The 14,719-nt window shown below is 54.4% G+C and overlaps 1 protein-coding gene across 7 annotated transcripts in view; it reads right to left on the minus strand.

Annotated features, from left to right (window-relative positions):
* ABLIM2 (actin binding LIM protein family member 2) overlaps positions 1 to 14,719 on the minus strand; it is a 140,499-nt gene that overhangs the window by 84,615 nt on the left and 41,165 nt on the right. For all 7 annotated transcript variants that reach the window (XR_012062909.1, XM_072946759.1, XM_072946751.1 and 4 more), the window contains exons 2-3: positions 12,338 to 12,481; positions 3,848 to 4,031 (exon numbers count right to left, since the gene is read on the minus strand). Coding sequence is in view for 6 of the 7 variants with exons in the window: in XM_072946759.1 (XP_072802860.1) it covers positions 3,848 to 4,031; positions 12,338 to 12,481 (328 nt within the window). In the remaining variant the exon portion in view is untranslated. The remainder of the gene's footprint in view (positions 1 to 3,847; positions 4,032 to 12,337; positions 12,482 to 14,719) is intronic.

The raw sequence follows: 14,719 nt of genomic DNA on the forward strand, positions 1-14,719 counted from the left end.
CATCCATCCATCCATCTATCCATCAGACCTATGGCATGGAAAGCTCTAACATACTGCCTGGGACCAGAAGGGGCTGAATGAATGGTGGCTATTATTCTAGTAGTTTAAACTTAATTGAAGTTTATTTTGACAAATGTACACACTCATGTAACCCACACCACAGTCACGATACAGGACATTCTGTCCACAGCAAGAAGTCTGCTGGGACTGCTTACAATCATGCCCCGCCCCCAAAACTGGCCCTAGGCAGCCATGGTCAGCATTCCATACCAGGGATCAGACTTGGTGTTCTGGAACTGCATAGGAAAGGAACCACATGGAACGTGGTCTCTGATGTCTTGTTTGTGTCATGGTTTTGAGATTCACTCATGTGGCTGCACACATTCTTTCTGATTGCCAAGGCAGGTTGGTTCCTTAGCACGGGTGGGCCACAGCGTGTATTCCATTCACATTGAAGGACATTTGAGTTCTTTCCAGTTTGGGGCTGTGACAAAGGAAGCTGCTAAGAATGGTTGTTGACAAGTCCATGTGGTCATGTGCTTTTGTGTCTTCTGGGTAAACTCCTAGGAGCGGAATTGCTGGGCCATATGTTAACTGTGTGTCTAGCTTTACAAGAAACTGCCAAACTGCTTTCTGTAGAGGCTGTACCACTCTGCCTTCCCACCAGCGTTGTGTGAGAATCCCACTGCACATCTGCTTCACAATCTCATCAGCACCTGACATCATCCTTCTTCTCAGTGTTTGTCATTCCAAAGGATGTTTGATGGTATTCACTGTGTTTCAGTTTGCAGCCTCCTGATGAGTAGTAGTTCTAATTTAGTCATTGTTCCATGTGTTTACTAGTCATTCGTATATATTTTTGCAGAGCAGCTGTTAAAGTCTTGCCCATTTTTAAGAGGTGTTTTTTTTGTCTTCTTGTGATTGAGTTGTAGAAGTTCTTGATATGGTATAGATACTAGTCCTTCATCAGATATACATTATCCCCTAGTTGATGGCTTGCTTTTGCAATTTCTTGATATCTTTTGACATTATTTTTCTTCAATTTGCAAAACATTCTTTGACTTTACTGTAGTGAAGGTCTGCAGGCAAAAAATTCTCTTAGCGTTCGTGGTCCACCAAAGTATTTTGCCCTCCTTCTGTGTGTGTGTGACAGCTCTGTTGACATTATTTTAGTCACATGCTCTATAACATTCACGTACCATTCAATGTGTACAATTCAATGGTTGTGTATGCTGGTGCATTCAGAGTTACGAATACACAATCAATTTGGGGATATTCTTCATCACCCTAAAAAGAAATGCTACATCCTTTAGTCTTGTCTTCATTGCTGAAAGGTGCTTTTGTTGTGGGGGGCTGCGGCACAGAATTGTTTGATCAATTTTTCCCTTCAGCTCTTTGCAGATGCTGTTCTGTAGTCTTCTGGTATGCGTAGTTTCAGAGGAGAAGGCTGCAGTCATTCTTCTGATCCACTGTACCTACTGGGTTTTTTCCCCTCTTGCTGCTTTTAAGATTTTCTTCTTATTACTGTTTCTCAGAATTTGGATTGTGATGGACTTGGTAGCTTTCTATTGTGTTTATTCTGCCTGGGGTTCATTGAGATCCTTGATTCCATGAGTTTATAGTTTTCATCAAAATTGGACATTTTCTAGCCATGACTTCTTCATATATTTTCAGTCTTCTTCCATCCCCTTGGCCTCCCCATCCCAACCTAGACAGATGGATAGATAGAAAGATCTATATCCACAGATCAGTGAGTCTCTTATCATATTTTTCAGACTTTTTACCTGTCTTTGCTTTAATTTGAATAGTTTCTATTGTTATGTCTTCAAGTTCACCCAACTGTTCCTCTGCAATACCTTATCTACCACTCACTCCTTTCAGGGAGTTTTTCATTTCAGAAATTTCAATTGTCATTTATAGGATTTCCATTTGGTTTCTTTTTAGATCTTCCATGATGTTCCTACATATGTTCACATTTTCCTTTCAGTACTTAAACATATTTACACCAGCTGTTTTCAAGTCATCATCTGTTGGTTTCACCACTGATCTTATTTCTAGGTCTGTTGCTACTGACTGATTTTTCTTCTGGCCCTGGGTCACATTTTCCAGCTTCACCTTGTGACCAATCGCATCTGGTGGGTGCTGGACATGGTCAAGTTCATGCTGTTGGGGGCTACCTGCAAAGAGTGTTGGAGTCTGCTTTGGCAGACAACTCATTTGCAGATCAGCGTGACCTTTTTGAGATTTGTTCTTGTACTTTGAGCAGGTTTATAGCAGCCTTCACTCTAGGGCTACTTCAGTTCCACTAATAAGGTACGACGCTTTCAGTGTCCTCGCTGCGTGGCTGGGTGTTCAACAAGGAGTCTCCTCCCGGCCAGGTCAAAAATGTCTCCCCAGCCTGGGAACGTCTAGTTTACAGAAACCTGTTCACTCTTTGCCCCACCCTGTGAGATTTCCTTTCTGTCTACGTGGTTTCATACTTAGTCCAAGATACAAAGGCACCTCTGCACAGCCTTCTGGATTTCTTGTTCTGCGGAGCTCTCTTCCTGCTGGTAGGCTGCCTTTGTCTCTCGGATTCCTGTCTCCTAACTCAGGGAGGATTCCACGCTCTGCTTGGATCCCCTCCTTGTCCTATGTCAAGAAACAGCTTCCAGGCAGAAAGCCAGGCAGTCACAAGGGTCACCAAATTTGTCTCCCTTCTGTGAGTCCTGAGCCTCCTGCACCCCAACATCCCAGAACAGTAATTTTGTATATTTTGTCCAGTTTTCTAGTTGTTTATAGCGGATAGATAAGCCCAGGCCCCGTTACTCCAGCGTGACAGAGCTGTCTGCTCTTATTTCAAAATGGCAGATCACCATCTTCCAAACCCACTGTGATCATGTCAACCCTCATCTCTAAGCTATGGGCACAGAAATCAAACATTCAGATCACCCTTGGGGGAACTGGGACCCAAGCATGCCACGTTAGGAACACTCCTTGTCATTGTCCCTGCCTCTCTCAGCAGCCCCCTGACAAAGGCTTCCACTTCTGTCTCGGGCATATGCCGTAACTACAGGAAACAGCTTGGGGAACAACACTCAAAGCGTCCCCTTTCAGCTGGGTGTGGTGGCTCGGAGAGAACAGGCAGAAGACAAACTCTGGGGTTTGTCATTCTTTGTTTTCTAGCAATGGAATGTTTTTGCTGGGAGTGATGTGTCTGGTGGGGCTGTGGGGGGAGGAGGGAGGATGCCTCCGCAGGAAGGCTGCCTGCTGACCTCCCTCTGAGCACCCAGAGGTGCAGGGCAGAGAGGGGAGCCGGGTGTAGCCCTGCTGCCGAGCGCTAGGACTTCAGTCCGTCTCCAGCCATCATTCACTATACACCTGCCAGGTACCAGGCACCGGAGAGGAATCAGACCCAGGCCCTGCCTGCATGGCATTCGCATCAAGTGGCTCCAGGACACGCTGCCAGAGAAGGGTTGTGGAGCCCAGGATGCAGCGGGGCTGCAAGGAGAGGGGGTGGGGGTGGCTCTTGGGGTGGGGGAGGCAGCTCATGCCTCACTGTAGTCTGTCCAGATGCTGCCCCCTGTGGGGTCTGGACTAATGCAGTTCCCAGTCACCAGTGCCAGCTCAGGGCCTGGCCTTGCAGGCACTTAGGAAAGCTTGGATGAGTGAATGCATGAAGGAAGGAGGGAAGGAAGGAAGGTAGAAAGGGAGGGAGGTAGGAGGGGAAGGAGGAGGGCAGGAGGGGGGAAGGGAGGAGGAGGGAAGAAGGGAAGGGGAGGGGAGGGGGGAAGGAGGAGGGTGGGGAGGAGGAAGGAGGAGGGGAAGGAGAGTGGGGAGGACAGAGCGGCTGCCCACCCTCGCTCACCGGCAGGTAGCACACACGAAGCAGTCGGGGTGGTAGGTCCTGCCCAGCGCAGACACCACCTCGCCCTCGATGAACTGGTCGCAGCTGAAGCAGCGGGTCCCGTACAGCGTCTGGTAGTCCCGCGTGCAGATGTACTCGCCCTGCCGCACGAAGAAGCCGCCCTCGGCCAGGTCGCAGCCGCATGCTGGGGAGAGCACGCGTGGGGCCACGTTAGCAGGGGTGACCAGCTCCCCCCACGGGCCCCAGGTGGACCCCCCACGTACAGGCCTCCGTTGATTCACTGAACCCCTGGGGGACTGGGCTCCAGGCACAGACTCCAGCTCTGGCCTCTCAGCCTGGAGTGGAGTGGACTTCCTTATGGAAGCTTCTAGAAAGGGGCAAGACCAGGGATGAGAGCTGGGCTGTGCTGAGGGGCCAGCCCAGCGCCCTCGGCTTCTTACCCCGCCAGGGATGAGGCCCCCTCGGCCCCTCCAGGTGGGCTGCTCCCAGCACGGACTATAACAGAGGCAGTTAACACCTGAACGCCAGGCTCTGCTCTGGGTGGGAAGACCCCATGGGGCGGCGGTCGGCCCCCAGACCACAGCGAGGCTTCCCAACACCCCACTGGTCTCCCACCACGTGGACGAGGCCAGACCCCCTGCAAGAGGGAGAGAGGTCGGGCACCACACTGACCCCCAACACACACCTCCTGCCCCAGGGCGGGGCTGAGGGCATTGCTAGGTAGAGAATGGGGCACCTTCCCTCAGGACAGGCCCCAGGGCACAGGGGAGCCAGGCCCAGGCACCCTGGCCGGTCCCTTCCCTCCCTGATGCCGGCCAGTCCCAGATCCTCGTGGGTCACAGCCCCCGAGCCAGAGTTTTGAAAAACCATGGAGCCCACATATGTCTTTGAATCGACACAAAGTTTCATCAGAACCTTAACTGATCGCAGAAGATAGAGTTTCTGTATTGGCATCTTTACGTTTGACTGTCATCTCGTCCTTTTGAGCACCTGCAGTAGGTCCTAGACGCAGAAGCAAGACCACTAGGCGCTGTTTATAAAACCCACAGCCAGGCTCTGAGTAAAGTCAGCATCTCGCCGTGTCCCCTTTTCTCCCGGAGAAGCCATTTCCATCTCCCTCCCCACAGAACTGTGTGCAAATACAATGTGTTTCAGAGATCGAAGGTGCTCATCGCGGTCTCTGAAACAAAAATCCCACAGTCAACGTGGAAATTGATTTATTCAGGATTTCTTATGGTCACGAGGCTCCAAATGTTGAATAACTTATTCTGGGCGGGGTTGTTACTACAGTGACTGGTACGAGGCTATCACAGGTTGCGCATGTTGGTAAATGATCATCACACGGACACAGGGAGACTCTTCTGCAGTGCAGGTCTCGAGGACATGGATGGGGTGGGCACGGGGAGTTCCTGGTGTCTGATCAGGGGAGCCCCAGCTTTTGAAGTGTGCCTGGTTTGGTGCCCTGTGAGTCTGGGGGCGAGAGCAGCCGGGCAGCCTCCCTCCACCACTGGTGCCTTCTTAGGCTGGTCAGTTTGGGAGGAGCAGCTGTGGAAGTCTGGAGTCTGGAAACTGAATATCCACAGGGTCTCAGGGTCCTCAGGAGAGGACCGCAGTGGACCCAGTGCCCCGGGACCCCGAGACTCTCTGGAGATTCAGTTTCCAGACTCCTTTCAGCTCATACACCTGTTAGCGCGCAGGACCCGCCCTCCCACCAGCGATCTGGGGACTCCGGGTGGCCCTGCCGGGGAGACCCACTCTGCTCGCTCCCATCCTCACACCGCAGGAGAGGACAGGCTGCTCCTCGGCGTCCCTGTCCCCTCGCCTGGGCCACAGGGCTGCAGTGCCACTCCCCGGTTACAAACACCAGAGTGGGTGGAACTCCTTCATTCCGTGTCTCCAAGGAGCTGTTAGCTCTTCGGACAAGGCTGAAAGCTGAGCAGCCGAGGGCCCAGACGGGGGCTGCCTGCATTGGACGCAGACTCGACCTCATGCCCTGTGCTGTGCGCCCCTCAGCAAGTCCCTTCCCTGTCTGGGCCCCGCGTCCTCCTCTGGACACAGGGTGTGAGAACGGCAGCGCAGAGACGTGTCCCCTGAGCTAGCGTGACGTAAGCCTCCAGTTGTGCGGGCCGCCGCCAGGCCGCTGCTGTACAGACGTCAGCCAGCCTGAGAGGCCGGAGGCCAGGGCCCAGTTCTAAGTCCTTCTCCCACCCAGCCTGACAGTGAAGACCCTTTGTTTGATCTCGCACCACAGCCTAGGCCCAGCAGGTGCGCCCGGCTCGGGAAGAGCAGGCTCTCTGGGGCTTCTGCGAGCGCCGCCTGGAGCACTCGGCCCCGAGTGAGGGGCTGCCTCCGGCTCTCGCTTGGCCCTGGCCTTTGTCTAACTCTCTAATCTTCTTAGAGATTTGACAACATTGACTGTTCCTTGAAGGAGAAAAACGTGAAGATGGACCTAGTGCCCCATGAGAACGTGAGCCTCCATCACAGAGGCACCAGGAGGCAGAATAAAACCAGCCTTCCTGCCCCACAGGCCGGGCCCCGGCCGGTGCCATGTGCTCTGAGTCATCTCTGCTACTGACCAGACTGGAGCCGCCCCGGGTGTGCCGCGACCAGGGCCAGACGGTAAACCAGACCTCCGCCTGCCAAAAAGAGTCCAAATTCTTTAGTAATTTTCAAAGTCCTAATCAAGACAATATACTGTTATTACATTCCATTTGCCTATCAAAGAGACCCATGAAGGCACAGAAGCAGCTGTGGTGACCCCAAGTGGCCCCCCTTCGGCCATCGTTATGATCATTTCTGAGAAACGGTTGGGAGGGGGTGGGCAGTGGTGGGAAGACAGTCAGTCCCACTTTCTGGAATACCATTTGGCCCCAATCAAAGGAATGTGAAAACGGCTCCGACCCTTGGACCCAGCCATCTCTCTCTGAGGCTCTCCCCCAAGGAAGTGGCCGTGACCACCCACAGAAGTTTACTTGCACAATAACATAGGAAATAAACGCTGGGCCTTAGAGACAAGCACCCTGGGTGTGAATCCTCACTCTTGCTGCTTCCCAGCTGTGTGACCTGGGGCAAGTTACTTAACCTCTCTGAACCTCAGAGTCCTCATTTGTAATATAGGGTTAGCCACACTGATCGTGTCACAAGAAATCAGTGAGATGAGGTACAGGATACTGATTAATACTGATTAGCCCAGAGCCGAGCTGGAATCGATGCAAACGTTTATCAGCGGGGGAGTGGCTACGTTTACTGTGGGCCAGGCATCTGAAAGGATCTGGGTAGATACTGAAATTGATGTTGAAGACCCTCTGATGGGGAAAGGGCTTATACAGTCCCTTCAAGTGACTCAGTCAGGACACAAAATGCATGCATACAGCATAACTTCAAAGTAAAAAGCCTCTTACGAAGGAAAAGACCGGGAGGCTCTCTAGCCAAACATGGACAGCACCTCCCTTGGGGTGGGCAGCGGAGGGATGGTCTCCACGCCCTCCCTGCATGTTTCCGTCCTGGTGTCGAGGAAGAAGAGACTAGGCAGCGTGGTCACTGCCAGCCCAGGTCCTAGCCTAATCTTTGCCTGGGACTCTCCACCTATAAATAACAGCCCTACGTCATCAGAGATTCCTTCCTGCCGCGACTTCCCACAATTCTGCCACGTGAGCCCGGTTCATGGCGCGCCCTGCGTGGTCGGGCTGGGCAGAGCCTGTGTCCTGGCCGGGGGACGGGACACCCCTGTCTGGAGCTTTCCTTTGGTCCTGGAAGCCCTTGGTCAGTTTCTCACGAGTGCCCCGGGAGCACAGGTGTTTTGCCCCACTCCCTTGTAACCCCCAGTTGCCCAGACCAGCTCTAGGCATGGCTATTCATGGTCCCCAGATGGATGTGTCCTTGGGGACAACTCCACCCACTGTTACCAAGCTACAGGCAGTCCTGGCGGCCTCTCCCCCGCCGCACACACACACACACATGACCTCTCCCCTACCACACACACGTGCGTGCGCACGTACTTCCCTCCCCCTCTTTCCGTCCCTCTTTCCATGATTGTGAACATGCTCAGCCTCGCTGCCACATGGATCAGAAAATGCCTGCTTTCTCCAGGTCACACTTGATTGTGGCCTCATCTTTTCATCATTTTCAGAGTCAGGGCTACGAAAGGTGTCAGTTGGAAACCAATGTTCTAAAGGCACAGAACGCGGCCACACGTAAAAGGTCAAGAGGGCCAGATTTGTTTTCCTGGGCAAATTTCAAGTTGTTTATAATAATGGTGACAGCTTTCATATTTTTCATGAGGACCTACTATGTGCGGGGTGTCTGACATATTTATATCTTACTCGCATTTCCCTTTGTGGTGTGAAGGTAGAGCTGGCGGGACTTCAAGACAACCCAGGAACAAGTTCATACTGTACAGCACAGGGCACTATATTCAATATCTTGTAGTAACTTACGGTGAGAAAGAGTATGAAAACGAACACATGGTCGTTCACGTATGACTGAAGCATGGTGCTTGCACCAGAAATTGATACAATGTTGCAAACTGTACTTCAGTAAAATATATATACACAAAAAAGTTAATGCAAGCTCATTGTAAAAAAATTTGAAAATATGTGTGGAATAAAATAAAATGACCCTTCATTCCAAAAAAAAAGACAGTCCAGGAGCAGACCCTCACAGTCTTGTCCAGGCCATCGTCCTGGCCACGGCTCCGAGCCCCTCTCCCCACCCTGCCTGGGCCTCCCCGCAGCAGCACAGCACCCAGGGGTCCATGAGACTACAACAGACAGGACTCTCCTGTGTCCTTTCTCCCTTGGTGTCAGAGTCCAGATTCTCACAGGGACCCCCTTCCCACCGACCCCCCCCCCATTCTGCTGTAGACACACAGACCTCCTACTGTCCCAGAACCTGCCAGGCACACTTCCCTGCTTCAGTGTCACTGCACTGGCTGCTCTCTCTGGCTGTGATGCTCTTCCCTCACCTCCTTCAAGTCTTCACCTCCTCCGTGAAGCCTGCCCTGATTATCCATTTTAAAATCGTGACTGCCCGGCACTCCCAACCCCCTCTTCATCTTGCTCCTTTTCTTCCATTTCCTAGCACATCACTGTCAGCAGAGAAGAAAATTTGCTTATTTATTCTACCTAGTGTTTATCATCTGTCTCCCTGCATGAGAACACGGTCTCCAAGGGGTCAAGGATGTCTGTTTTGTTCACGGATGCCTCCCAAGCACCCAGAACACTGCTTGGCACAGGGTAGGGGCCTAATGTGGTTGTTGAATGGAAACTTATGTGATTTCTTTCATAGATTTTCAGGTTAGGTGAATACAGGCATGTCAAACAAGTGCCTGGGTGGCGGGAACCCAAAATACTGGATCAGAATTAGACACAACTGTCTTCTGTGCTAGCAGACCCTGCTCTGCTGGACTAGCAACACACGAATCCAGGGACGAACACGGCTGGTGTCAGTCACATCCTCCCATCCCTCTTTGCTGGTGGGAGTGAATGTGTGACTCCATTCCGACCAGTGAGTCATACAGGAAGTGTGTGGGGGCCTTCAGGGAAAAGGCTCTCCTCCCTGATGGAAGGGAGGTAACCCTGATTACCCAACTGGGGTGACCACGTGAGGGGAGGGTCCCTTTGCCTGTGCCCATCCCTGCCCAAACTCTTCCCCAGGGTTGAGTATTAACCTGTGAGGATGCAATGTTTGGAGCTTTGACAGCCATGTTGAGACCATGAGGAGAGGCACTGTTGACATGCACAAGATGGGGGGGCGGCTGGGGGTACAGTGGCAAAATAACCTGAGTCTTCGATGACCTTGTTGAGCTGTTAAATTAACTGGCTCTAGGGGTGAGGGGGCTACCTCCAGACATCATGCTAAGATGATATATATTCATGTAATTGAACACACTATATGCTGGGTCTTCTTTTTTATTCATCCAAAAGCACCCTCAGTGATTCACAGACTTTGCATTTTTCATGAGAGCCTGGATAAAAGTCAGGCTAAGACGACGCAGTCCTCATGCTTAAAGAAACACAGCGTTTCTGAAGCTTAGCTTTCTTTTAGGGAGGAGTCGTAGCTGTCCCTGTCGTCCTTCAGCGGGGGGAGCAGAGACGCCACCCACTGAGGGCAGGCCCCGCTGTGTCTGCAGGCTGCACCTGGCACAGGGCGAGACTCCACGGCCGCATGGGGGCGGGAGGGAGAGTGGGGGGACTTGGAACTGAGCCTGCAGGCCCACAGACCCCTGCCACCTCCACCACTACTGCGGCAACCGCCTCGGGCAGCCACCGAGAACGGAGGGTGAGGCCCAGGGCTGGTCAGCCCTGCCCACCCCACGCTGTCCCGTTTCCCCACCCAGGCTGCTGAGGAAGCGGTGGCCGCCATCCCACGTCTACTCAGAGGCTGAAGCTAAGGACGAGGATCTCCACCAAATCCCGTGCGTCAGGCCAGGCGATGGACTGGATTCTGGGCGTCTAATGCCTTTCACTGAGTTCCTAAGGTCTGTGCTGCCAGACAGTCCTGTTACATACAGTGGCGCTTCCACTTTGTCTTTTAAAATCAGCTTTTAAAAAGAGCAGTCTGATTGATTTGGTTTTTCAGAAACACAGCAAGCGTATCTGTCTGGGGAGGAGAGGAAATGAGACCAGACAGGTCCTGCGAAGCCTGGGAAGCCCTGATGAGCAAAAGAGGGTCCAGCAGGGCCGAGTGGGGTGTCGGGTCACCTCGCCCCAGGAAAGGGCCCCCGGTGCCAATGCAGAACGGGGGTCCTGGAGCCATGTTGGGGCTCCACGTCAGAGGCGAGGACGGCGGCGGTGCTCTTATTTCTGGAAATGCTGAGAACACGCCATTTCCACACCCACCTCCCGCCGGGGTCCCAGCACTCCCACCCCACCCCCACCCCCACCCCCGGGGTCCCCGGGCCGGGCATCGCAGTGGGCTCATTGTCGGTGCTCGTATCTGCTAACCCCAGACTCCTTATTTATCCCTCCCCACCTCCCCCTTTGGTAGCCGTGAGTCTGTTTTCTATGCCTGTGAGTCTGTTTCTGTTTTGTAAGTTCATTTGTGTCATATTTTCGATTCTACTTATAAGTGACATCACATGCTATTTGTCTTTCTCTGTCTGACATAGTCTACTTAGTATGATTGTCTCTAGGTCCATCCACATTGCTGCAAATGGCATTATTTCATTCTTTTTCATGGCCGAGTAATATTCCACTATACATGTACACCACATCTTCCTTATCCATTCTCTCCTCGCCTTTCTTTGGCTGAAATTAGAGCTGAAACACCACCTCCTCTGTGATGCCCTCTCTGGAAGCTCCCACCCTTCCCTGTGGCCCCCTCCCAGCACTTGGTTTCTACCACTAACAGCTGACTTTTCCACCCATGCTGGTAGATTTATCTCCTCACCAAACCTCACCAGTCAAAGGTAAATCTACTGCCTCTGTATTCAGCACTTCCCAAAGCTGGGCCTGGCACACAGTGGGGCCTCCTGAGACCCTTTGTGGGCTCAGGGGACTCAGGAAGTTTAATGGGGCCCCACAGTGTTGCTAAAACCCATGGTGCTCGATTACCTACACATGGTGTATTTCCCAATTTTGCTTATAAAAAGCAGACCCTCACTGCTGCTGGGGCCCAGCCAGACTCGTGTGCGAACCTCTGTGATCTCTGAACAGCCAAGTCAAACCCACGGGGAAGCCGCCTGCGATGACACCGCCCGCTGCCCAGACGTAAGGTGGGTGGGTCTGTAAGGCCACTGACAGAATTCCTTTAAATCTGCAGCCCTTTGGGTTTGGTTACTGTGTCATGTCGGCCTGGTTTGCCCATCCCTTCCCCTAAGTGCTGCTTTTCATATATTTTCAGGAAACCAAGTGCAAATACACAAAACCCAGCTGTGCACAATGGAATCTGTGTGGACCTGAGCCCAGGGAGGACGGGCAGGCTGGAAGGACGCTCACAGCCACGGCCGCCCGCAGAGGTGGACGTCACATGATTGATTTTGTTTTACTTTTTTCTTATCTTTTTAGTATTGTTTGAATTTAGTGTATTATTTACATTACTTTTTATAATCAGAGAAAAAGCCAGTTTTCATTTGGAACGAATGGTAATGCTCTTGGTCCTACTCTGGGAGGGCGGGGGCACCCGAGTATTCATGGCCCAGTTTAGGTTCTGTGTACCCCGAGGCTCTGAGTTCATGCCACCAGCAAGGCTGGCCTTTAACCGTGTGCCTTTGGGGCCCAGGTTGCTCCGACCACTGGACTTGAGTCCTCAGACACTGCTGCAGCCTTCGGAGGACACTCCCTGGGACCTTGTCCTCTGACCTGCCCCACTGGGCGGAGGCCCCCACCACTCCCACAAGGGACGCAGCCACACTGAAAACATCACGCTGTCGTATAAGGCTTTGGGATCTGTGTTTCCAGCCCCCCAGATCTAAGGCGTTTCCAGAGACACTGTGGGGGCCAGATCTCAGCTGGGGGGCAGGCGTGCTGTGGGAGAGGCCGGGGTGCTCACCTTTGCAGACGAAGCACTGCAGGTGGAAGTACTTGTTCTGCACGCGCAGCACCTCCCCCTTGCACACGTTTCCGCATGTGTTACACAGGATCGCCGTGCTGGGCGGCTTCTCCAGGGGCCCGTGAGCAGCCTGGGGCTCCGACACTGCAGGGAAAAGGAGTGAGTTAAACCTGGGACGTGCCGGGCACAGATGAGCGAACCAGCAGTGGTGCGGGGACTCAGGGCCACACTCCCGCCAGGACAGCCCAGAGGGCATCAGGGGACCAGCAGAGGCGGGGTGATGTGAGACCCCCGATGGCGATCCTGACCCCCACCTCTGTGTGCACACCCCCCAAAGGGCAGCCGATTCTCCTGCAACCTGGACCGGCACCACCTTGACCCTCCAGGGCCTTGGAAGCAAGGCACCCCCATGAGCTCAGTCCTTCTGCATCCGGGACCCAGGTCTTCCCTCTGTAAATACAATAACCACAGTCCTCCTGTGAACTTGCTTTGAATCCCCTCTGTGCCTTGGGGACATCAACCTGAATATTGTCACTGGCCCTCCTAAAGCCAGCCACAACCTAGGATGGTTAAGGAGGCGCTGGAAACCCCTGAGGGACGGTCAGGGCGGGCAGTCAAAGGGCCTGACGGCGGGGCTCCTGGGGCCTGGGCAGGACCACCTGCTCCTCATTCATGTCCTCTAAAAGCTCCACAGGGGCCGCCGTGCAGGACTCGGGGTCAGGAAGCAGGACTTGGGGCCAGGGTGCAGGACGCGGGGCCCCGGGCGGGTCTGCTCGTGTGGAGCTCCGGCCCCAAGGTGGCGACAGCCAGGTGAGCATCCGCCACACATCAAGTGGCAGAGCTGTGGTCGGGGGATGCCCAGGGGCTGGGGACCAGAGCTCGAGGCAGAGGGGCTGCAGGCTTTGCGAGAGGCTGCCTGGCAGAGAGCACAGTCCACGCAGGGACCCCAGCAGCAGGGATCCACTTCCCACCCAGGACCAGCCTGACGAGGTCCAACCCGCCCCCCGACCAGTCACCTGGGACGCCCCACTTCTGGTAGCTGTACCAGGCCCCCCTAGGCCCCCAGCCCCCTTCAGGCACCCTGAGCCCCCTCCTCTCCCCTGGGAAGCTCCCTACTCCTCCGCCTGCCTCTGCATCTCTGCCAAGAGCAGTGATGGTGGCCGACCTCCTGCCTGCCCAGCTCCGAGCAGACACTTTGCTTTCTGAGTGGGGGTCTCTGCTTACATGCACATCTTCTAATGCAACCCTCCCATCTTGGTCTGGGGTCCCCTGACCTGAAGCTGAGGCAAGGATGGGGTGTCTCTGAGGGACCCCAGGTGGCAGGAGGGAGTGGGGACAGGAGGGTGAGGCAGGAAGAAGACAGCAAGGATGGTGTGGGGTCGAGCAAGTCACCCCCTCGGATACCCTCCTGGGAGTCACACAGAATGTGCCTCAGATCGCCCCTCAGAAGCGAGGAGGCAGCGGCGCTGATCCTGCCCCTGTCCCCCGGGGTGAGGGTCCCCCAGAGGCAGAACACCCATCTCCCTTGTCTGGGCTGCCCGGCATCTGGGCTGAATGCCTTCCAGGTTTTCGCAGAGGCCCAAGCTCAGAAGCCGGGGAGCTGCGGGCGCCTGAGGTGGGAAGTCTGCTGGTGCAGGTGAGCTGCCCACCTGGCTGGAGCCACACCTGGGCCCCGGGGAGGGGGTGCGGGCCCCGAAAACACCCACCACCTGGGATGCTCCAGACACACCCTGATTCATTGGAGGGTTACGTGTATTCACACACACACACAGATACACACACACAGATACACACACGTACACACACCTACGCACACACAGACACACACATGCACAGCTGCTGACACCAGCACTGACCGAGCATCAGGCCAGGAGGTCCCTTCACCCATGTGAAAACAGAGGAGGTGGGTGTCAGGCAGGGGAGGGCATTTCTCCACCCAGTGTCCAGCCTGCCCCCTAGGACCCCAGACCCCCGAGTCCCGCAGCCCCTGATCTGCAGAGCAGGGCTCCCTCCTCTGCGGTCCTGCCTGTGGTGGGGAGTTGGACCGTGGGCAGCACAAAGGAGGGCCTAGGCCACGCTGAGGACGTCAGGCCTTCCAGGAGGAGGCTCTGAAGACCCCAAGGATAGCAGGTGCCTGGGGACAAAAGCCACACTGCCTAGAGAAGCAGGTGCAGGAAAGGAGGCGCGAAGAATAATTCGGAGCTGCTGTGGGCACCCCAGGCTCCGTGCCAACGCCTGGCTTGCATTTCCAGAGGTGCCAGGAAACCAAACAGCAAACTGGACCGTGCAGAGTCCGGCGAGGGCCCCAGAGCTCCGCCCGCCGTCCTGAGAGCTGCGGGGACACTTCCATTCTGGGTGAAGTGTCAACAGCAGGCAAGCCCC

This window comes from Vicugna pacos, chromosome 2, assembly GCF_048564905.1.
Source record: "Vicugna pacos chromosome 2, VicPac4, whole genome shotgun sequence".
Lineage (NCBI taxonomy): Eukaryota > Metazoa > Chordata > Mammalia > Artiodactyla > Camelidae > Vicugna > Vicugna pacos.